At 42.3% G+C, this 22,196-nt stretch overlaps 1 protein-coding gene across 3 annotated transcripts in view; it reads left to right on the plus strand.

Annotated features, from left to right (window-relative positions):
• Positions 1–22,196, plus strand: part of LOC115906105 (BEN domain-containing protein 5) — a 560,702-nt gene that overhangs the window by 510,944 nt on the left and 27,562 nt on the right. The window contains exon 1 of one of the 3 annotated variants that reach the window (XM_030952999.1): positions 17,523–17,853. The exons of 1 other annotated variant lie outside the window; for it this stretch is intronic. In XM_030952999.1, coding sequence (XP_030808859.1) covers positions 17,634–17,853 — 220 coding nt within the window. In that variant the 5' untranslated portion in view covers positions 17,523–17,633. Of the gene's footprint in view, positions 1–17,522; positions 17,854–22,196 lie in introns of those variants that run through there. One more of the 3 variants, XM_030953000.1, reaches the window with a different exon arrangement.

The raw sequence follows: 22,196 nt of genomic DNA on the forward strand, positions 1-22,196 counted from the left end.
CCCAAGTTCCAACAAATCAAAACACTCCAGTTTTATGTTAAGAAAGGAATTGAGTCCTTAAATTTCTGTATCTGTTAAAGCTTTAAACTGCTTTAGTGCATCACATGGGGGCATGTCAGCTTCAATTCAGAAGTAATAATCCAAAGAGTTGTCAATAATTGAGGACAGTATATATAGGCTTATTTATTTTAATCCAGTTAGGCTTGTTCTTTTGATTTGATTTGGTTTTATATTTTCCTTTATCCTCAAATCCCTTTTGGACTTAAGAGACCAGTATATAAGCAGCAGGTGAAGGTCATTAAAAAAATTAGTCTATTTACCTCAATGAAATCCAGGCTCAACTCAGGATATTTCATGCAAATTACAAACAAAACAAGAAAACAAACTGATGATAGAAATATGAATCATATTGTGTGTTTAAGAAAAGTGCAGCTATTCCACCTGCCTTGTCTCTTGCAGGAGGGCTTTATATTTCATGATCCAGACTTGCTGTGAGCACTCCCCATTGCAGCCTTGCCGTGTTCTGACCTATTGCCAGTCCTGGGTTTGTACCTGTCATCCCATGTTTATGGAAGTTCATGTTCTGCAAAGTGAAGAGTAATAACCCTTTAGCTGCAGTGTTACAATTATTTTGAACTACCCACAGATCTCAATGCCTTTCTCATTTGGTTTGTTCTTTATAAAGCAAAATAGAAGACAAGTGTTCATTCCTTCTTCTGTGTTTGTGGCTTCAAGTTGTATTTTGAAGTAATTTAAAAATATTCTTCTCCTTGTTGTTTTTACATCTTTGCCAGACATACTTCTCTTTGGCATGTCATCCCAAAGTTGCTGTACATAGACTGTGTAATGCCAAAGACCTCCACCTCTCAAATACTAGTAGCCTTTAAAAAAATCACTTTGGGAAGTGTAAGATTTTCAGAATAATGTCACCAGTATTTACATAGTCTGTGATTGAAGGTATACTTTAATATTCAACAGGGAGGAATTTATTACAGAAAACTAAAGTAAAGCCAGCCCTGTGTGCTGCCACACTGTTGGGAAAGCTCTCATTCCCACTGGGCATACCAAGAGCCTTAACACAAACCTGAGAATAGTCAGCAGCCCCTTTCTCAGTTACACTGTGCTGTAAAAATAGTCACCCAGACCAGCAACCAGAAATTTGACCTTATAATGCTCTACACTAAAGCTCATCATTGTTACACTAATCTTGCCTTCTTGCTTTATTCTGTCCCTGGATTGTTGCATGCTAATGGTGATTTTTTAGGGGCATTTGTGGGAGAATATGAGTTGGCCAACACCAGGCACTGTAGCAAGAACTCTCCCTAAACTCAGGCCTCTACTAATACAGGGGCATAGGAGGAGAGAGAATTGCTTTGTTTTGGGTGGGGATGAAAAGAGACTGATTTTAACATTGTGGATGTTTATCAGCAGAAATGATTTTTAACGTGTCTTAGAATTCTTGCCTGTCCATGATATAGAATAGGCATAAAGTAAATAAAAGGTAATAAATATTCAGGCCATGCTATTGCTGAGTGACAGTTGGTGCTTTCAGTGGATTTTATGTATCCATCAGTGATAACCTGCAAATAATTCATTACAGTGTGCCTTCTGAAATGATGAGGCTTTGTTAAGCAACATTCAGCTAATGAAATAGCACACCTTAGGCAAAACACCTCCAACATGTGCCACTCATCGCTGCCAAAGACTAAAATCACTCTACAAACGAGACAAGTGAAAGGCAGCTACGTGTTGTGCCAAGGAACAACGTATTCCTTTCAATTCAAGGGCATTCCATCTCAGGGTGCTCGCTCCCTGAGCTGCTCTCACATGGTGTTTCTGAGGTTGCTTCATCGCATGACTCACCCCACAGCCTCGCCTGCCAGGCCGGCACAGGATCAGGAACCCGACTCCGTGCCGCACTCAGGGAGTTTTATGAGACTTTTTGTGGACAGCACCTTCTGTATGCTGCCTTTGAGCAACAGCTACTCCCAAAGTACAATGGATTGGCTAAGAATCACTTCTCCTGCTGCTCACAACTAAGCCTCTTGCTCTTTGAATCCTTTTATTGCTTCCCCATCTTTTCAATATTAGCGCTGAGCCTTCTGTCCCTGCTGGCTAAATCCCACCTAATCCAAATCTTGTCTTTAGTACATCTCTGCTATTATCTCCTGTATCCCTTCCACGTCATGTACCCCTCCCATCTCGACTTCATCATCATTACAACATAAATACCTGATGCCTTCCTGACACAGCTTCCCAAATTTTGTCGTCCTTCTCTAAGCTTATTTCTGAGGGCACCCACTATCTGTTCTTGCACCTCCTACCTGCATCATCTCACAGCCAGTCTGCTGTCCCAGACTGATTCTCAAGTCTGAAAGCGTCAGCCCCCTAAATCTCAGTCTGCAAAAGCATAATCAGACAGAAAATGTTGTGGTCGAAACACCTTTGTTAGTCATATATGTGAATCAGAGCTTTTTGTCTGGCCATGTGAGTTTCTGGTAGCTTCAGTGGGCTTACTCATGACAGCAAATGCTACATTCAATAGTAGGCATTTGCAGGATCATCCTCTGTGATTGTAATCCCTTTTAGATGGGGAATGTGTCAGCATTTTATAAAGGGATGTAAAGATGCATGTGGCCTGTACAAAGTCTCCATAATTAATGTTGCTCCATCAGTTGATTACAGGAATTTACAGGCTGCACTATTATAATACAATAGCCTGTTGGAGTTTGATGTTTATGAAGAAAGGATAGAAGGAAAAAAGGGGGAAATTAGTGCAAATGTTCCTTGATGTGGTAGCTGTTTCTGTGGATATAATGTCTATCTGTTCAGGGGTGCTGTTAGCAATAGACAGATATCTCTGTGGCGTTTTTTTTTTCCTAAATTCTAGCTTGTGAAGCCTGAGACAGGCTTGCATTTTCCCCAGTCTGTGTGTATGATATTTGGGATTTATAAGCTGTTTCTCTGTGAACTTTGTGTGAGCATCACATTGTTGAACTGTTTGACAGACCGAAAGAAACCGAGAACGAAGCTCAAAGGACAACAATTCTCCCTTACGCAATCTAGAAAACAATTCTCTAAAATATTACATCAGCTGCTGGCAGCTGTAGGTTTGCCTGCCTGCTAATTTACTATCACAAGTGTTCCAGAATCCTTTTTAATCCAGCCATTGCTATTTATAATCGTAATGATTTATTTAAGGTCTCTGTATATGTCAGCATAAAGTCATCAAAAAAAGCAAAACGAAGATTAGTTGGCTGGAAGCACACAGAAGAGAGAAGAATAACCCAACAATGGAATTGAGATAAAGCTTAGACACAGTAAATAACTAAAAAAAAAATAAAGGGCAATCGCTTTATTTTCAACTCATCATACAGGAGCCAGAGCCTGTGATTTTGGCACCAGGCAGTTCCCATCACAGGCTATTAAGAGCAGGGAAACAGGTGTCTGGTGGCCAGGGAAGGAAATGAGAAGCCGTGACACCTGAATGGAGATCATAGACCTGCCCCTGCCTTTGTGCCTAGGGAAAAGGCATTAACTGCTTGATGGCTCAGCTCCTCAGCAGGTTGTAGTGGCACCCAATTCTCAGCCTTTAAAACTTTTTACTTATTTATGAGATTTTTTTTTTCTATAGAGAACTGTAATGATGCAAGGCAACTTTATTATGTTCAGAGGAAAATGCAAAGTTGAGAAAAAACGCTGAAGGATTGTGTAGTGGAGCGCAACACTTTTTAGAGCTGAGTCTCTAGGTCATTCTGAGGCAGGGATTTGAGTGGTGTCCCTTAGGATTTGCTGTTATATATGCTGAAATGATCAATCAAGGATAAAAAATGGACTGTTCTCATCTCATAGATCATTTCACAGTGAAACAGTTAAACTCCTGGCTGCTTTCTGAAAAACAGAGATCTGCATTAATAAGGTGACCTTATCAGAGCCACCCCTGGGGGGAAGGGGGGGAGAAAAAAGGTTGTAGAAAGAAAGCGAATCCTATTGTTAATCTTTTTTTCAGGGAGACTTGGATACCTGAATGCAAATTACTTTGTATTTAAATTGTGTGAAAGCAGAAAAGGTTTGTGTCTACAATTGACAGTTATTTCATTAGCTGACTTGTGCAGCCTTGCAAATGGTTTCTAGTGTTAACTTTCCTTGGATTTGTTTTCTTTGTTCTTTGCAGATCTTGCAACGGTGATCATTTTGATTAATGTATTCAGTGCTCTGTTTTACTCCTGATTCATGTTTTTTGCAGCAGTCAGTGTTCTGGCCTGGGTAAAGTGAGACTGTGAGGTGGCTTTAGTTTTCCCCAGCAGCGCTGATCTGATGGGCTGTTCTCCAGGTGGAGAGGAGCATGGAGGCTGCTGTAATGCATTTTGCATGGTAGTGACCCCAAGCATGAGTCAAAGGTTTTAATCATCAGATGTAGGATTGTTGCAGCTACATCCTGCTGTGACAGCAGATGGGTGCTGCGCATGGGCTCTGTGGGGTTGGAAATCATCTTTGTATCTCTGTGAGCCTCTCAGGATTAGATATGCTGGCTTTGGACCTCTGTTCACACAGGTTTGTGGTTCAGAGTGTGGTTCACTACATCCCAAAATTAAAAGTTTCTGTTCTTGTCTGTTTAAAAAAGCTACCACACAAACTGAGGTATGAATCTTGGAGGGAAGGAGAAGGTGTAGGTTAAAACTTACCCTATATTGCTTCAGCCACACTGACATCATGTATCCAGTCTGCGCTCCATATTTGAGGAACCAATAATCACTTCAGGAGAGAATGGTCCTTCCTACCCCTAAACTGATGGGTGATCTCTCATCTGGAGGTGCTGGCCTTCCATTGATCCAAATAATGAGCTTCATCAAGCCACTCAAGTTTCAGTAAAGTTGATTTTTAGGGTAGATCCTGTCAATCCAAGCTGTTGATCTGGACTGAACAGCATCATCAAGGTTTACACACCAGTGTAAAAAACCAGTCATAGGAATTGCTTGATTAATTGTCCCCGATGCACATTGATCTGCAGGCAAGTTGCCGGAGGCGTGCAAGCTTGTACTACCCTTTCCCTCCCTTCTTCTTTATTTCTTTTACTCAAACTACATTTTTCTTCTTTGCAGAACTTTTTGGCATTGGTTGTTGCACTCAATCTGCCATTCCCTGCTGACGCCTCTTATAGCATTGGTTTTCCAAACTCTTTCAGTGGTGCCTGAAGCATTTACATCACTCCAACCTGCACCAGGCTCCAAGCCCTAAAATACAAACACCTTGGGGACCTGGGCCTGAGCTTCCTCACAAGCCACTCGTCTCCATTACCCTCCCTGAGAGTCACAGCTTCAAGAATCACAGCCAGATCCTAGGACAAAACACTTGAGACACAAAGGCGGGTCTTCAACAGCGAAATCAGAAAACAGGCCCAGCCACCTCTATAAAACATCACTTTGAAACTGCTCTTCACATGCAGGGGAAGTGAACTCATCAGAACAGTTTTTACTTCCTCATGAATATTTTCAAGCTATTTCCCGTTTTTACAAGAAATCCAACATACAAAGAGTTTTCTGAGAACTCTTTGTGAAAATAGGAAACTTGGGGTTTTTGGGGTTCAGAGCCTTGAATTTTTTTATCTTGATTTTACATGGTCACCTACAGAAAGAAGAAAGAAAAGGATCTTATGGGTCTATAAATGAGGCACTGAGAGAAAGCAGTGGAAAGGTAGATTATTTGTTGCTTCAAAAGTCTAAGTATTTTCCCTGCACTCTCTTCTGCTTCACAGCAATAAATATAATAGGATTTTTTCAGCCTTTATTATTGGACTTACTTCTTTGTAGATGTTTAATTTTAAAAAGTGAAAGACAAAAGTGGGGATAGAAGGGAATGAGTATCAGGGAAGAAAAGGGACACTTGAAACTCAGGGGAAAGGGAAATACAGAATAGCTTAAGTTAGGTCAAGATTTGTTCATTTTCTTTTAAACTACACTTGAAAGAAAAAGCCTTTAGACAAATATTTGTAGATAAAATTCCATCTAACTGCTTTTTCACACAAGAGTCTCACAAGTCATTAGTCTGGTCCATAACTGGACAGCTCTTCCAGCTGATCTGGCAAAAAAATATTCTGATCTCTTTGTCTGTGATAACACTGAAATCAAATAGCTGCTTAACATGCAAAATATTAAAGAAACAAATACCTTTTTCTGTTTCTGCCTAATTTTACATAGTTTTTATGCTAAATAGTAGACTTTCTGAACACTGTGACAGAGAGCTGTTATTTGTGAACACCAATTTCAATGTTTTGGGTTGAAACTTAGCTTAATGTATGAAACCCACGTCCTTGCTGTCATGAAATCTCCATTTTCCCACTTTTACAATATTGTTGGCATATGTCTCCAGCTGTCTGTTGCTGACACAGAATTGCTTGTGATTATCTGATGCTGAGCTGTTCCGCTCTGTTTTTGTGGTTTTAATCTCTCCAACAATACCTGAACACGCTGTGCAGATCGTGATTATTGGGGCAGAATACAGTCGTCTCTGAAATTCATTGTCCCACGCAGAAAATTGGAAATCCTTAGGATCTTTATATCTGGATTGAATGCGAACTGCACTTCTTTCTGATTTCATAATTTAACATTGCAGACTGTTGACTTATTGACTACAGCGTTAGCATTTTCCAGATTGGCAGACAAATTGCCTTGTAGGAGTGTCTATGCATATTTATACATCATCCAAAGGTTAAATGATAGAATATATTTTAATTGCCTAGAGATAACTTTGCAAATTATATCGCTGGTACCAAAACTTCTAAACTTAAAAGATGAAAGTTAAGCACTGAAACCCATATTTTTTTCCAAGTAAATAAACCACTCAGCAGTACTGATTACTGACAGTCTTTCACTGATGTTAATTAAATAGCATCTCAAAGACATAGCTGCCATTTTAGGCAAAATTTTAAAACAGAGGGAGTTCTAGTTTTCTTCTTAGTCTTCCTAAGCATGGCATTTATATTGGTCTTGCTATTTGAGAAAGGACCACAATCAAATAAACCCCAAAATGTTAAAACAATTAAAGCAAGGCATTCATATGTAAGCATTTTTTCCACTTCCATTTGCCTTAAAATCTGAAGGTATAAAAAACTAAATCCCCAAAGAAGCTAAAACACGTAATGTGCTGCAAGAGCACCAAATACACTCACCGAGAATATTTTTCAGAGAAAACATAACCTTGGAGCTATTTGAGTATTTAAGAGAAAATCTAATTGCTACTTACATTTTTTACTTCCCACTTCAGCAATACTTTTCTCTCTAGAATACAGACCCCTAAAGAAATTACTCAGGAATAACAAGTGTTCTGCAAATTTGCTGATTTACAGTGACTGTCTTATGTATGAGCTCTTAAAATAAGGTTCTGCACAAGGATTGGGGCAATCCAAGTCACAAATATAGGCTGGGCAGAGAATGGATTAAGAGCAGCCCTAAGGAGAAGGACTTGAGGATGCTGGTTAATGAGAAGCTCAACATGACCCGGCCATGTGTGCCTCCAGCCCAGAAAGCCAAACCTATCAAGAGCAGTGCAGTCAGCAGGTCAAGGGAGGTGATTTTAGATAATGTTTAAGGTCCCTTCAAACCCAAACCGTTTTATGATTCTATGAATGTGAGTAAATTCAAAGTAATTTGCTCTCAGTGGGAGAAATACATGACCCTGCAGTAGCTTAGTCACTTACTGTGCTTTTACCTTTACAAGTGATCAGTAAGAACTCATCTGGAGTGTAATGCATTGAGCAGGAGACTGGGAGACAGATGTATCCCTCTCCTGGGGGTTTTGACTAGAGGAAATTATGTGTGTTTAGGTGAAGAAAAGGATTTTTAAAGTGGAGGTGCAGAGTGGGGGGCTGAACCCCTTCAGGAAGATGGGGGAACCAAAACCAGGCACCTCACTAGCCAGGCAAGGGTCCCAACAAGGAGCTTATCAAATAAAAATGGGAGACATCACTGTGGTGATCTCCTGGTCTTGTTGGTTGCTTTTGAAAGAAATCTCCCTTAGTCTAGTTTAGAAAGGAGCTTTATACCTGCACCTGCCAGGGGTGAGAATTTCAGGCTGTTAAAGTAAGAGGATGGTGGTGTCTTTTTTCACTCTTTGCTCCAGAGCAAGATGGGAGTTACAACACTCTGTACTCCCTGTTTCTGTGGATGGGGTTTTGGCAGCTTCCACACTGAGCACAGATGGTATTTGAGATCTTGTACTGAGACAGCCCTGCAGGGTAAGCAATAACTCTGTCACTTTTCCTGGATTGTAAAGCTGCATATAGATACCTGTGGTCCACCAGAGTCCTTGCTGCATCCAACCTCTGAGTTCATTTTGTTACATGATGTGAGGGCAAGAATGGCTACTATCCTTGTTCTTTTGGTTAACAGAGTCAAAAAAACCCCAAAACAAACGAAACCCATGAGAGCTGTCAGGAGTGATCTTAGTGAGTTTTGGAGAGACCGTGAAAATGCCCTTGAGGTGATGGTCAACATGAGCCAGCCGTGCCCAGGTGGGCAGGAAGGCCAGTGGCACCTTGCTGTCCCAGCAATGGTGTGGCAGCAGGAGCAGGGCTGTGACTGTCGCCCTGTCCTGGGCACTGTGGGGCCACACCTCGAGTGCTGTGTCCAGCTCTGGGCCCCTCATGCCAAGAGTGACACTGAGGGGCTGCAGCGAGCCCAGGGAAGGGCAGCGGGGCTGGGGCAGGGTCTGGAGCACAGGTCTGGGGAGGAGCAGCTGAGGGAGCTGGGGGGGCTCAGCCTGGAGAACAGGGGGATCAGGGGAGATCACTGTCACTTATCACTGTCACTGATCATTTATCTCTGTCCACAACTCCACGGACAGAGGTTGTAGCCAGGTGGGGGTCAGTCTCTTCTCCCCACAACAAGTGACAGAACACTGATTGCACCAGGGGAGGTTCAGATTGGACATTAGAAAGAAAATTCTTTGCTGAAACAGTTGTGAAGCCCTGGACCCGGCTGCCAAGGTAAGTGGTAGAGTCACCATCCCTGGAGTTAATTAAAAGAGGCGTAGATGTGGTGCTCAGGGACATGGGTTGGGTGGGCTTGGTAGTGCTGGGTTAATGGCTGGAATTGATGATCTTAAAGGCCTTTTCCCACCTAAATGATTCCATGATTCTGTGATTCTAGATAGTGCCTCCATGTCAGAGGCAGGACAAATAAGGGCGTCTACTGAACTGTATTATTTCTTAAGAAATGTGTTAATTCATCACTTCTCATCAGTGAAAATTTATCTAAAGCCTTATTAGCTTACTTCCCAATCAGTTAACTATTGAAGCAGAATCTTGAGCTACTGCACTGGGCTGATTCCTTGTAGCCCTTAAAAAAATTCAGATTTCCTTTGCTTTATGGTCCTTTCTCTTGCATTTTTGGGTAAAAAGGTATGCCTTATATTTATGTTCCCTAAATACTGTGATATATTCTCTGTAGTGACACTTTTTGCTTCTAATTAAATCCCCACCTATCTTATCTTTTCTATTTTATTACCTCTTATATGTACTGGTACATAATAAGAAAGAGAATTTGGAAAATATAGGCCATTTGAAAGAAATTCTGTGTGTATCACATCAGAGAATTTGAAAGATTAGAGAAACATTTACAGCCCCCAAAGACTTAGTCTTTAGTCCAAGATTTAATAAAGGAATGGACACAACCCCTGTTTGCCCTTTCTGTTCTGGTAGGACTGGTTTTGCAATACTTTCTGTATTCAGAACAGTAAAACTACTTCTGATGAATTTAGCAAAGTTTGTATGCAGCAGTGCCCCAGACACTTTCTTATTTTCCTTGACATTATTTTTTCATCAGTTTGGATGGTGTAGTATCTGCAGACAGTGCATGTTCCAAATATTGGATTGCCGTGTTTTTGCATACAAACCTTGTAAAGGAAAAGAAATACCACAGTATGTGTACAAGCATCAAAATCTGATTATATGCAGGATTCTAATCTTAATATCACACCATCCTCACTGAAAAGCATTGCAAGAATATTCCAATTCATATTCTGAATGGTGTGTTTCTCTGCAGTCATCTTGCAGGATTCTTATTCCTACCAGGAGAAAATCAGTATACTGAACTGAATAAAAATGTATACATTAAATTGCTTATTCAAATGTCCACCTTTGATGTTTGCAGATGAATTCAAGCAGCAAGCAGTATAACCTGAGCTTTGTTCTATTGATACAAGAGGCTAACGTGAGTTACAAAACAGGAAAGAATGAGAAGTTGCTTAATACACTGGAAATGTGAAAAAAATGCAGATTTCAGTTATTAGCTTTCACAGCTGTATTTGCATAGAAATATACTAACGGCTGGGTGACATTTCATGCATGAACTTGATAGAGCATCCTTAAAAATATTCATGTTAGAAGAGTACTTAAAGGGAACCTCGAATTCGAACATTCCCGTCTTTGTTTAAAAAAACCCCAAACCCTGGTTTCCCTAGGGTATTCCAGTGCAAGGTATTTCTTTATGAAACAAAGCTTTCTTTGTTATGAGGAATTCTGGGACAGCCTAGGAAAGGCCCTTTTTTATGATCATGCTTTAAAAAATATCCTGATTCCCCTGAATGTTAAATATTATTGAACAATAGATATTGCTCAGGCTTTTGTGGAAAATACCAGCAAATCAAGAAGACCCTTGAGGTTTCAAACACCTCTTGGATTATCAGTTTCCTATGCCATTTTCTATTTTGAGGGAACACTTTCCTTGTAAGTGGGACAAAGATGAATGCCAATCATCTACACTGTGTGAGATAAAAGGAGTTACTCTGCTTTGAAAAACTAGAACAATTCTTGGAGGGGTCTATCACAAGCTACCCCCTTGTATGAATTTTTGAGAGCTGGGTCACAGCAATTCCTTCCAATTCACATTTGCTTGCTGCGTGTTGTTGTTTTTGGTGTTTTTTTTAATTCACCTACTAGAGCAGACCAGGTGCAGCTTCATTTGTAACTCATACATGATAAAGATGTCTGGTTTTATTTAGAGTGGAGAGGTTCAGAGAGCATAGTGAAGGATTTTAGATTAGAGAGCACTTTCACTTGCCAGAAGTTTCAGCTTTCATTTTCTGTTCTTTTAATTTAAACATAATTATTAACAATGCACAGCTGAGGAAGGCACTTTTCTGAAATATTCCAAGGATTATTCCTGCTCTGTTATCTCCCTTTCACCTTCCATAACAGGATTTTAAGTGCTCACATTAGTTGATGTTCTTCAGAAGAGCAGCTGGTCCATTTCTGATTGTGACTTTCATCAGAAGTAGAAAACTCTACCTTCTGAAGTAGTGAGATGTGAGCACTAAGTCCTGGGAACATTTTCTAAAAACTCAACTCACTTTATAATGAAATATAAACCAGTCTTGAAAGGGATTAGAAGGAATATGACAGGAGTATAAATTAAAAAGCACTGCATTGTGAAAATATCTATTTAAGCAGTTTTGATTCTGCCTTCACTCAATCCAATTCCTGCAGTTGCTGATTGTCCAGAAGCTTCCAAAACAGCAAGAACCATCTCTGGAGCCTGTCCACGCTCTTGCTATAATCAGATTTCTAAAGGAAAGTGGGAGTGTGTGGAGGTACCTTTTTGGAAAAAATGCGCTCCTGCATTTTTAGTAGCTGACCTCCTTTCCTTCTGTGTCTATTCTACACTACTTGTATGAACCTCTCAAGCAGAATAGGTCTCTGCAAAAAAGGGCTGCAGGATCATTTTCCCTGTCAGTATGAGACATAACTGCTTGTTCAAGACAGAACAGTGCTGCACAGATGTGAAAATAGAAAACCAAAAAGAAAATATTATGAAAAAGGGTCATTAATATCATCTTAGATGATCTGTCTAAACCATAACATAATCACAGGCAATGTCTAGTAATGATATTTTACACTGAAGCCCAAAGGTTACAAAAAGACTTTAGTCTTTGCCAAAATAAAGTCACTTTTTCATCTGAAGTGCAGAAGGAATCAAATTCTTGCAGTGGTGCAAAATCTATGTATGTAAAGCTACTTTTAGAGTCATATTAGTAAAATGCCTGTCAAAAGTCAGGGGAATGTCTGGTTTATAATAGGAAAGGGCAAATCTCAAATAAAATTTCCAGTTAGAGTGAAAATATATAGGCTGAAGCCATCAGTGGATGGTAGTAGCAATAAAGATCATTTGGGCTGCAAGAGCAATGTCATCTCCAGAGCAGTTTTTGCAGACGGTGGCAATGGCACCTGAAGGACGCGTTTTACAGGTGAGTCCATGCACGAGTCAGCTCACACAGAGCCCTCCCTGCCCTCCTCACAGGAAAGGAGTTTATCACGTGGAAAACAGCATTTTACCTGAGTGCAAAAGATGGCATTTACCAGGATTTGGAATGGTGTACACAAGGGTAGGAGCTGAAAGACACGGTGTTTGAGAGTCATTTGCAGCTCCCAGAGAGGGCTGGGTGAGAGTGGGAGAATTGCTGCTCTCACCGAGGAGAGATGGTGCCGACTGGCAGCGTCTCCTGGTTCCTGTTGACTTTCTGTGGGCACGTTTAACCTGTAATTTGGAAGAGGAAAATACAGTCTGGCACACATTCCTGAAGGGTTGCCAGTCCCAGATCTATCCATTGCATAGCCTGCCAGAATGGGAAAGATAAGTACCTTACAGACCAGTATCCACAGCAACAGACACTGGAATTTTATATTTTTAATACATATAAAGACCCAAAGACAATAATTACTTTTTTATTTTCCAATTTTATAATAGTAATAATGACCTTTAGGTCAGGAATTTTCAGCAGTTAATGACTGTCTGGCTTTTTCTTTGGTCCTTGTTTTCTCCAGCCAGTCATTAACAGTGAGAAAAGTGCCTTCTCCTGTGGACACTTTGGCTTAATCGTTACCTTTTCATGCTACAGAATGCACCAGCTGGGAAATAAGTGTCTCCTATGTGAATGGATCCATGAAATGTGCCTAGGGTTTCATTTCTTTGAAAGAATATTCTGTGAGGGTTTGAGAGTTTACTGTAAAAGATGATTGACTAGTATCCACAGCCCTGAGAAAAGTTAGATCACTCTGAGGAATTGGGACTGAGGATGGTTTAAGGCCATAGATCTCAAAAGATTAAATCTTCAGAATTTATCTGTGTAATCTAGGTTCCCTTACTCTTGGTAATGGATTGCTTTGGAATTATATATGGACACAAATATTTTCTTAACCATCTTCTAAGATCACACAGGAAAGGACCTTTTTTTTGGGGTTTTTTGTATTTTTACATGCAATCACTGTGATGCTGAAAGCACAGTGCGGTGACAGTGGCTCAGGAGTTAAAATTTATTTTAAAATACAAAGGGGAACAACCCTCTGGAATGTTCCATCTGGATAGTAGATTCCCTCCTTCCAACCACTCTCTCTCTCAAAACACCTAGAATCTGTACATGACTTTGTTCAGAGGAAAATACATTTATACATGGAAATTACTTTGTCTTGCACTCCATTGTTTGATAAAAAATGCACACTATGGAATGGAAGTATCTTCTGACCACTCTACCAATCATATTCTTCATAAAAATTAGCCAGATTGTGAGTATATTGTGTGCCTGAACATATATAAACCTTTGAACAGTCTTCAGTTCTTGTGCTTGTTAGCTGAGCTCTTCTTTAACCTGTATAACTTTTAATGCCATTGTTCCAACACAGTGTTACCCAAAAAATTGGTAATATGTCTTTCCTCCGAGGTATATTTGAGCTTAAAAACAGTTGTGTAACAAATGCACTACCTGAAGGACAAATAAATCCACAAGAAAACAATAGTTTTCTAAACCACATGTTCAATGTGTAGGGATTCCTAGCTGTAGTCCAATGTATGGTTACTGCTGAAGAGTCAGGTAGTAGTGAAGCACCTCCACTGGAACATTAAAAGAAAATGGGAATGTCTTCTTTAGCATATTTAAAATCAATATGGTATCCTTTGAGAATTTGGTACTAAATATGCAATAATGTGAATGATGAGCCTAGTTTTAATGTTTTGCTGGGAAAAGAGATTTGGCACCTGCCTAACTTTAATTGGAACTATTAGCTTTTCATTTTGTATCTTTAAGTGAAAACACAGAGTGTACATGAAAGCTGCGGACATCCGCTTTTGCTTGAATGCTTTTTTTACTTTTCAAGAAAAATAACACCAGCAAAATATAAGTAGTGTTCCAAGAAAGAGCCACTCAGGAGTCCCACAAGGGCTGGGACTGTTTTGTGGTTTTTCCACTCTTGGAGTGACAGTATTACTTTCTCAGCTGAGGGTTCATTTGCATTTTGAAAGTACAACAATTTACTTCTCAGCAGGGCTGTGCTGTTTCTAAAAGGCTGGACTGGCTCAGGGATTTAAATCCAGTAAGGTTCCAGTAATTTCCTTTACAAGGAGTTTTAACATCTACACCTTTAAAGTAGCTCTGCACCTTTAAACTTCAAGCTCAACTCCGTGTTAAAGCAGCTGGCTAACCATTAGTAGAAATGGGAAAGGTCCAAAAGACAGGAGTGACAAGTGACTTGTGTTTCATTCGCTGCTTTAATGGATTTTTCCTCAGCTTCACAGCTAACCAGTGCGGATTATTTATAGATTTTAAAGCCAGAAATTAACACTTGTTCCTTGTAGGCAGAAGAAAAAAATGTATGCAATCATTATTAATTCTTTAGCATTATAATGCTTCTGGCTCAACGTGTGTGCAAGGGACCAAGAGTAAACATGCATTTATCATCCCGACCCTTATCTGTTCCCAAAAACGTCCTTTAGTGGAGAACTGTGAAACAGCCTGCCTAAAGGATTTGAGACCTTTTATTTTTTTGCTGCTGATGCAAAAATCTTTACAGTCTTTGCTGTAATTGAACATTCAAACATAAAATATTGTAAACACCAGATTAGAGTGTTCCTTTTCCCCAAAAGCCCCAACCAACCAACCAACAAACCCACTATGATGCTAGCTGCCTTCACATGAAGTCTTTTGGTTTCCTTTCATTGGGACAAATTATCCAGGCATCCTTGGATACCCAAAGAGATCTCTCCCCTTCCAACTCAAACTAATTTTTGAGTCCTGACGTTCTCTTTGTTTCCTTTTATGTCCAGTTTTACCATTGCTCTGAGTTCCTATTCCCTAATAGAATTCAGCTGTGGAGGGAATACAGTCCTGGCAGGAGGCAGCCTACCCAATCCCTCACTGGCCACTGAACTCAGTAGACCAAAATTGTCCTTCACATCATTTTCCCAGTGTCCGTGGAGTAATTCCAGCAATCAGCCTGTCCTGTCATCTCTCTGCAGCTCCCTGTACCCCATTGTAACATGAGGTAGAGGAGACAGCAGAGATACAGCAGCTGGTATTGTTTGATCAGCAACACAATCCTTGCTGGAATTTCATTTCCCTTGCAGACTTGCTACTAGAATACATTTGTCATCCATACTTTGTAGCAGAGTTATATTTGCCTGTAATTACACACGAGTCTGGCAATACTTTATTGTTAACATAAAGTACTGCCATTTAAATCCCCAATCTTAAACTGGAGTATTTGCAAAACTCTGTAATTGCTAAAATAATAAAGCTGCCATTACTGTATGAGAAGTTTGCAGCTTGTTGGGGAAATACTTACATTGGCTTAACTACACCTGCATAGATTCCTTATGTTTTCATGTGCTGTTTAAGTTAGATTTCTGCTGGGCACAACCAGAAGTTTCAGGCACTGTCACAGAATGGCTGAGGTTGGGAGAGGCCTCAGGAGCTCACCTAATCCAGCCCCTGCTCAAGGGGTTGCCCAAGACCATGTCCAGATGCTTTTGAGTTACCTCCAATGACAGAAACTCCACCAGCTCTCTGGGAACCTGTGCCAGTGCTCAGTCAAAACTGAACTCCATGTTTTCCAGCTTGTGGTCTGACCCCATGTAGGAGGAAGTTTATAAAAGATAACCAGGAAAAACAAGCGCAGTGTGGTTTTACTTAGTGCAATGGGCACAGATAGTACTGCAAATGCCCAGGGAAAACCCACAAAGAAGCTATATTTTGGTTTCACTTTGTGTTGGTGTTTTGCAAACAAAAAACTGGTGATGCCCTTCTCTTGTAGTCATTCTGTGATTTTTTTTTCTATTTTTACATGACATAGTTCTCCCCATGCAATTGTTCTGTTCCTAAGTCTGGTTGGATAAAACAGATCTCAGGACTAACAACAGCAGTATGAGTTTGCTCTGAACCATAAGCAATTTTGCCACATTACCCTTTTCATACGTGAACCTCCAAACATCCATACTTTGTATCTAAGAGTCTCCAAAAGTTTGAGAATTTGTGATAAAACTTGTGCCGTCTCTAAGCCTCGTTCTGACAGACCTGCACAGCATTTCTCTGTGCTCTTTTGGGAGAGGACAGGGGAATGATGGAGTGCAGGTGGTTCTGCATTCCCACGAGGACCTCCATGTAGAAGCTGATGCTCCAGTGCTGTTGCCAAGTGGCAGATGAGTGTGGGGTTCTGTTGTCTGGCCAGGAAGGATTCTCTCTCTTCACACAGGTCCCTCCTGCCTCTTTTCCCTGCACTCACTGGCTCTGCCCTGGCCCTTGAAACAAATCCCACCATGTGTCACCCCTCTGTTTCTCCTCCAGTGATCAAGCGATGGAGCACCTCTCCAAGGAGGAAAGACTGAGAGAATTGGGATTGTTCAGCCTGCAGAAGGCTTCAGGGTGACCTTACTATGGCCTTGCAGCACCTGAAAGGGACTTAAGAGGAAAGATGAGGAGAGACTTATTACAAGAGCGTGTAGTGACAGGACAAGGGGGAACAGCTTCAAAATGAAAGGCTGTAGGTTTATATCGGATAGCAGGAAAAAATTCTTTAGGGTGGTCAGGGTGGTGAGGCCCTGGTACAGGCTGTCCATGGATGCCCCATCCCTGGAAGTGTTCAAGGCCAGGCTGGATGGCGCTTGGAGAACCTGGTCCACTGGAAGCTGTCCCTGCCCGGGGCAGCAGGGCTGGAACGAGGCGATCTTTAAGGCCTCTTCCAGCACAATATTGTTTGGATAATTCTGTGGAACAAAGCCTGTTTTTGCGGCACACGCGTACGGAGTTCTCAACCTGGGGACAAAAACACCTTCCCGAGGCCCTTCCTGCGGCCGAGCTCGGCCGAGGCTCGGGACGGGGGAGGCGGGACCCGCGTCCGTGGCGGAGGTGCCGGGGCAGTGCGGGACTGCAGGGTGGCGGCCGGCAGGGCGGGGGCCGTGAGGGACCGCGGGCGGGGCGCTGTTTGTGTGCGGCCGGGGCCGTGCGGGGCGCTGTGTGCGGCGGGCACCGAGCGGGGCCGGGACTGCAGGGGGCTGTGTGCGGCGGGCACCGAGCGGGACCGCGGCCGTACGGGGCTGTGTGCGGCGCTGTTTGCGGCGGGCACCGAGCGGGGCCGGGGCCGTACGGGGCTGTGTGCGGCGCTGTTTGCGGCGGGCACCAAGAGGGGCCGCGGCCGCTCCCGCTGCCCCCGCCGGGCCCGCCCCGCTCGCGTCGCTCCGCGCTGGATTGCTCGCGCCTGGCCGGCGCCGTCTGGGGCCCGGCGGGCGGCGCGGCCAGGCCCGCTCAGCCGAGCGCAGAGGCGGCCGCAGGAACAATACGGCGGCGGGCGCGGAGCCGCGCGGCCGCCCCGCACCATGTACGCGTTCGTGCGGTTCCTGGAGGACAACGTGTGCTACGCGCTGCCCGTGTCCCGGGTGCGGGACTTCAGCCCCACCTCCCAGCAGGACTTCGACAACCAGAAGGTCTACACCGTGTACCGCAACCCCGAGGAGGCGGCGGACGAGGACGACGAGAGCCCCGGCGAGTGGGGCGACCGGCTGCTGCTGCACAAGGCCCAGATCCTGGCGCTGGCAGGTGAGGGCGGGCCGGGCCGCGGGCGGGGGGCGATGCCGCCCCCTCCCCGCTGAGGGAAGGAGGGAGAGAGGGAGGGATGGTGGGGGGCGAGGGCCGGGGCTGGGGAGGGGCAGCCCCGAGCGGCCCCGGGTCCGGGGAGGGGGCCCAAGGCTCGGATTCCAAAATAACCGCGACCCTCCCCGTGATGCCCCCCGCGGTACCCGGGGAGGGGGCAGTGGAGACTGAACAAAAAAAAAAAAAAAGTTTATGTTTTCGTCTACGGCTTATTTATAGTGCATGGAGTCATTTGTGTACCTTTGCAGTTGTTGCCAATGTTGAGGGTGCTGTTTTATGTCCGCTTTGTTAGTTTAAGTGACTTCACCAATAGTGGAACCAGAGCTCCAGGTACTGCTCTTGTTGAGCGTGGGCTTGCTGCGTTTGGTTTGTTTCGTGTTCAAAGATAACAAATGTCTCCAAGCTAAGGGGACCAGTTCAAGCGTACACTAGGAAATAAGCCCGTGTTTTGGCCAGCTGAAGGTGTTCAGCCCTGGTGAGATAGTGCCGTCAGTACATTGCCCCCAGATAGGGACTCTGGCAGATTGTTTCCTTGAAGACTTTGTGTAAGTTTCCTCGCTGCCATAGTCTTAGTTGACATAGAAAGGAAGTTTGGTGGTTGTAGCAAATTGCTGGTTAGTGTGGACTTGCCCAATAGGCTTTTGAAAGACTTTAATGGCCATTTGAAATGTCAGCCTGGGCAGCAAAGAGGACACTGGGTTGTTATCCTGACTTTTCCAGTTAGGGCAAAGTACTGGTTACGTCTATTTCCCCAAATATGGAATGGGCTAAAAAAACTCTTTTGTTTAGTCTTGAGCACTTAGAAGGCAGTGCTGAGCTTTGATGTCTAAACAAAGTAACTTGGTGTTAAAGTCACCTAAAACTGGTTATTTTCTAATTTTATTTTTGGAAGTTAGCTGTTCCTGAGCCAGTGTAGACTGGTGGTGGCCCAGTTTGTTCCTGGCTCAGCCAGTGACTTTCGCCATTATCCTGTTTCTAGTATTGCCATAAACAAATACCTCAAAAGAACCAGGAACAGCCAAACATGATTTCCCTGCAAAGCTTTTCCAGTGTGAGTATTTCCAGCTCCAGAAGTTCAGGAGAAGTAGTTAGGCCATCTAGCAGAGGAGTGGATTCTCCTGCTAAGTTTTTGTTGTCCTGTGCCAGCCCATGTTTTGGCTGCCCTGTCTGTGGCAGAGCAGTGTATGTGAAGTGTTTTTTGCAGGTTCCCTGTCAGATCCATGGAAGACAACAATCCCAGTGTCCAGGGTTGGCATGGCCTCTTCCCATAGGCAGCATCCCATTGCACTTCACCTTCCCCTGTCCCACTGGGGACCTGCAGCAGCAGTGCCCTTTCAGTTCCTCCTCTCTGTCTCAACACAGCTAGAGTGCTCCAGAGAAATATTTAGAAATCATATTTAGATATATTAGACCTTTGCTCACATGTTGGGCCCAGCAGGTTGCCTCAGTTTTCCAGCAGCAAGTGCTTCTTTTTACCAGTTTCCTTGTTCCAGGCAGAGCCTGTGTCTGCCCAAGATGTGCCCTCCTGAATTTTCCTGTGCAGTTTCTCTTTGTTTCATGTATCTTGAACCAGAACAAACCAATATACACTGTTTCCTTCAGAGAACAGGATTTGTTACCTGTGTTAGTGGTTTGCACTAATTGCTCTCCAGAGGTTCTAATTTCTGCAGGAATTTCTCCTGTTGAGCCAGGAACACAAGGAAACACACAGCTGTCTTTATTACAGCTCTCACATCTCAATATATTCTGGCTAGATCTGTGTTTTGCATTCTTGGAAAACTTCTCACTTGAACACCAAATGAATCTTTACTTCTCTACTTCTCTCCACCCTGTACCATGTAAGAATACCTTAGGTGAATTCAACAGAAGTCGTATACCAAGGGTCACTTCTAAAGTTGTCATTTCTCCCCAAAATGTTTAAATTGGTGTTTGGTTTTACTGTGGTTAAAAACCTTGGAGGGAAAACTTGGTCTTCCATGAAAACATCATAGCACAATTCTTGCTTTATAGTGACCAACTCAGATGATGACAAGTTTTTGTGGCAAACATTGCAAGTGTAATGTTATACAAACTGCTTATTTAGTTAAAAATAATTTTGCAAGTCTGCAGTAACATTTCACATACCAGTACAGAACTTTTAATTCCAAAGGTTTTCAGCCTATCTTAGTAATAAGGAAAATAATGTGTATAAAATTGCTTTTATATTTAAAATATACATAGTTGATTTTGAATTTTTTGGAAGGAACCTTTAACTGCTCAAACCATACATCAGTGACTTTAAGGGTTTACTGCTTTGGCCCAAGAATCCCCCATTAGGAAGAGGTTTCAGGATCAAAGCTTTGCTACAGATATTAAATTAAACAGACAACAAAAAAGAGTAAGAGGGGAAATGTGGTTTTTTGAGCCTGCAAAGTGTTCTTTTACAGTTTGAATGGTGACCAGTTTTCTTGCATGTAAAGCTGCTCCAGTAAACAAAGTTCTAGCTTTTTATATATATTTTCCTGATCAAACACTGTCCATGCAGTGGAAATTAGTCATAGTTTGATAAACAGATCCATTTGTTTTTCCTTTCTGGCAACTTGAAGAAAAGAAGGAAAGAAAGAACACAGATACAAGACACATATTAATGGGTTTTTTTCTTTTGAAAAGTTTTTCTTTCCTATTATGTCTAAAGAAATTTTGATACCTTTCAAACATCTACCCTTGTAATGTAGGAATTCACACAGGCCTAAGTACAGGTTTATGCCCACAATGCAAAGCTTTATTGAAGCACTGGTTGTGTGAAGAGTTCATAAAACAATTGCCCTCTTTTGAGAGAGTCTAGAAGGAATTCTTTGATCCTTTGTGCTGAGGTTGGATGGTTGGAAGCCAATACACTTGTGAGGGATATTGTTTCTGCAGAGCAGAGAGCGCTGTTGTAAAGGCATCATAAGTTCAAAAATAAAAAATAAAAGAGGGAAGTGGGTAGGGACATGCTCAGATCATCAGGTAATTGTGAGACACTTGGTGTGTTGTGGAGATAAATGCTGTTTTCTTTTATTCTGTGGTGAGTAGCGTGATAGAGGAGAGCTGTAGATGAACTCTGAGCAGCTGTGCCTTCCCTTGTGTCCCTGTGTGCAGGGTTGGGAACTGCTGAGACTGCTGGGATGTGTTGGCCTGGGAACCTTCCACTTTATCAAAAATTAGCCAAAGGCTGGGGCTCAAACCAGAAAGGTTGACCTGACTCAGATAGTTGTAGACCTTATTAAAGTCAGTGTCCCTTGCCTTAGCAAGTTCACCATTTGGCTAGCAGCAGCTGGTGCTATGCACTAATAAAGGAGTAATTTTCCTTGCCTCTTCAATGGAAGATGGAGCTCAGCAGCCTGGAGTTTGACTACAGAGCAGTCTTGAGGTGACGTTAGCTGGTCTGTCTTGTTGAGAATACAAAAATAGCACATAGCTTTTCAGGAAGAGCTTGGGTCTTTCTTCCTGATCATCCACACCCTTCCATTTTCTTCTTTTCTGTCCTCTTCTCAAAATGCTCCAAATCTGTTTTTTCTGGTCCCTCTCCTTGACACACATATGCCACTTGCAGCTTTTCTGCACTTGTTTAATAGTCACTACAGAATGTTATCTCTGAGCATGTGCATCTTATAGCAGCATGATCTTTAGATGACTCTGTTGGAGCTTTTTCTTTCTTTTCTAGGTGATGAATATTAGGTGGAATGAATTGAGTTTCAGAGACTTCTAAAAGTTCCCTACTTCAGGCTATGTTTGTTAACAAGCTAATAATGACTGTCTTCTCCTAGGAGGTGTTCTTTCCTGACTACAGTAAATAATTGTGCTCTCTAGCTGCTGCCCTCAACATTTCCCACCCACACTTTCATAGCAAACATATCTCCATCAGATTCTCACAGCAATTCCTTAGCTGCCCCAGCAGATGTGTTAATACCTGGAGCAGCCCTATCCTTTCTTGCCCCTTTATAAAATATTAGCTCTACTTTTTATTGGAGTAGGTTATGTGATTTTTTTCTTTTTTTTTTGCTTTAAGAGCCTGTGCAGCTCATGGTGAGATGTTACTATGTATTTCAGAAGGATGTAAAATATCTGTTCATAGAAAGATTTTAAATGAGATGATTCTAGGACTGAGTTTTGAATAAGGTTGAGAGTGTTTCAACTTAGTGTGATTCCAGGCTTCTTTGCTGTGGAAAATTCGTGGAGGAAAGATCCTTTGTCAAATTCTGGAGCACATGAAAAATTTGCAATAAGAGATTTTAGATTATATCAAGAATATACAAAATTTAGGTCAG

Source organism: Camarhynchus parvulus, chromosome 8 (genome assembly GCF_901933205.1).
Source record: "Camarhynchus parvulus chromosome 8, STF_HiC, whole genome shotgun sequence".
NCBI lineage: Eukaryota > Metazoa > Chordata > Aves > Passeriformes > Thraupidae > Camarhynchus > Camarhynchus parvulus.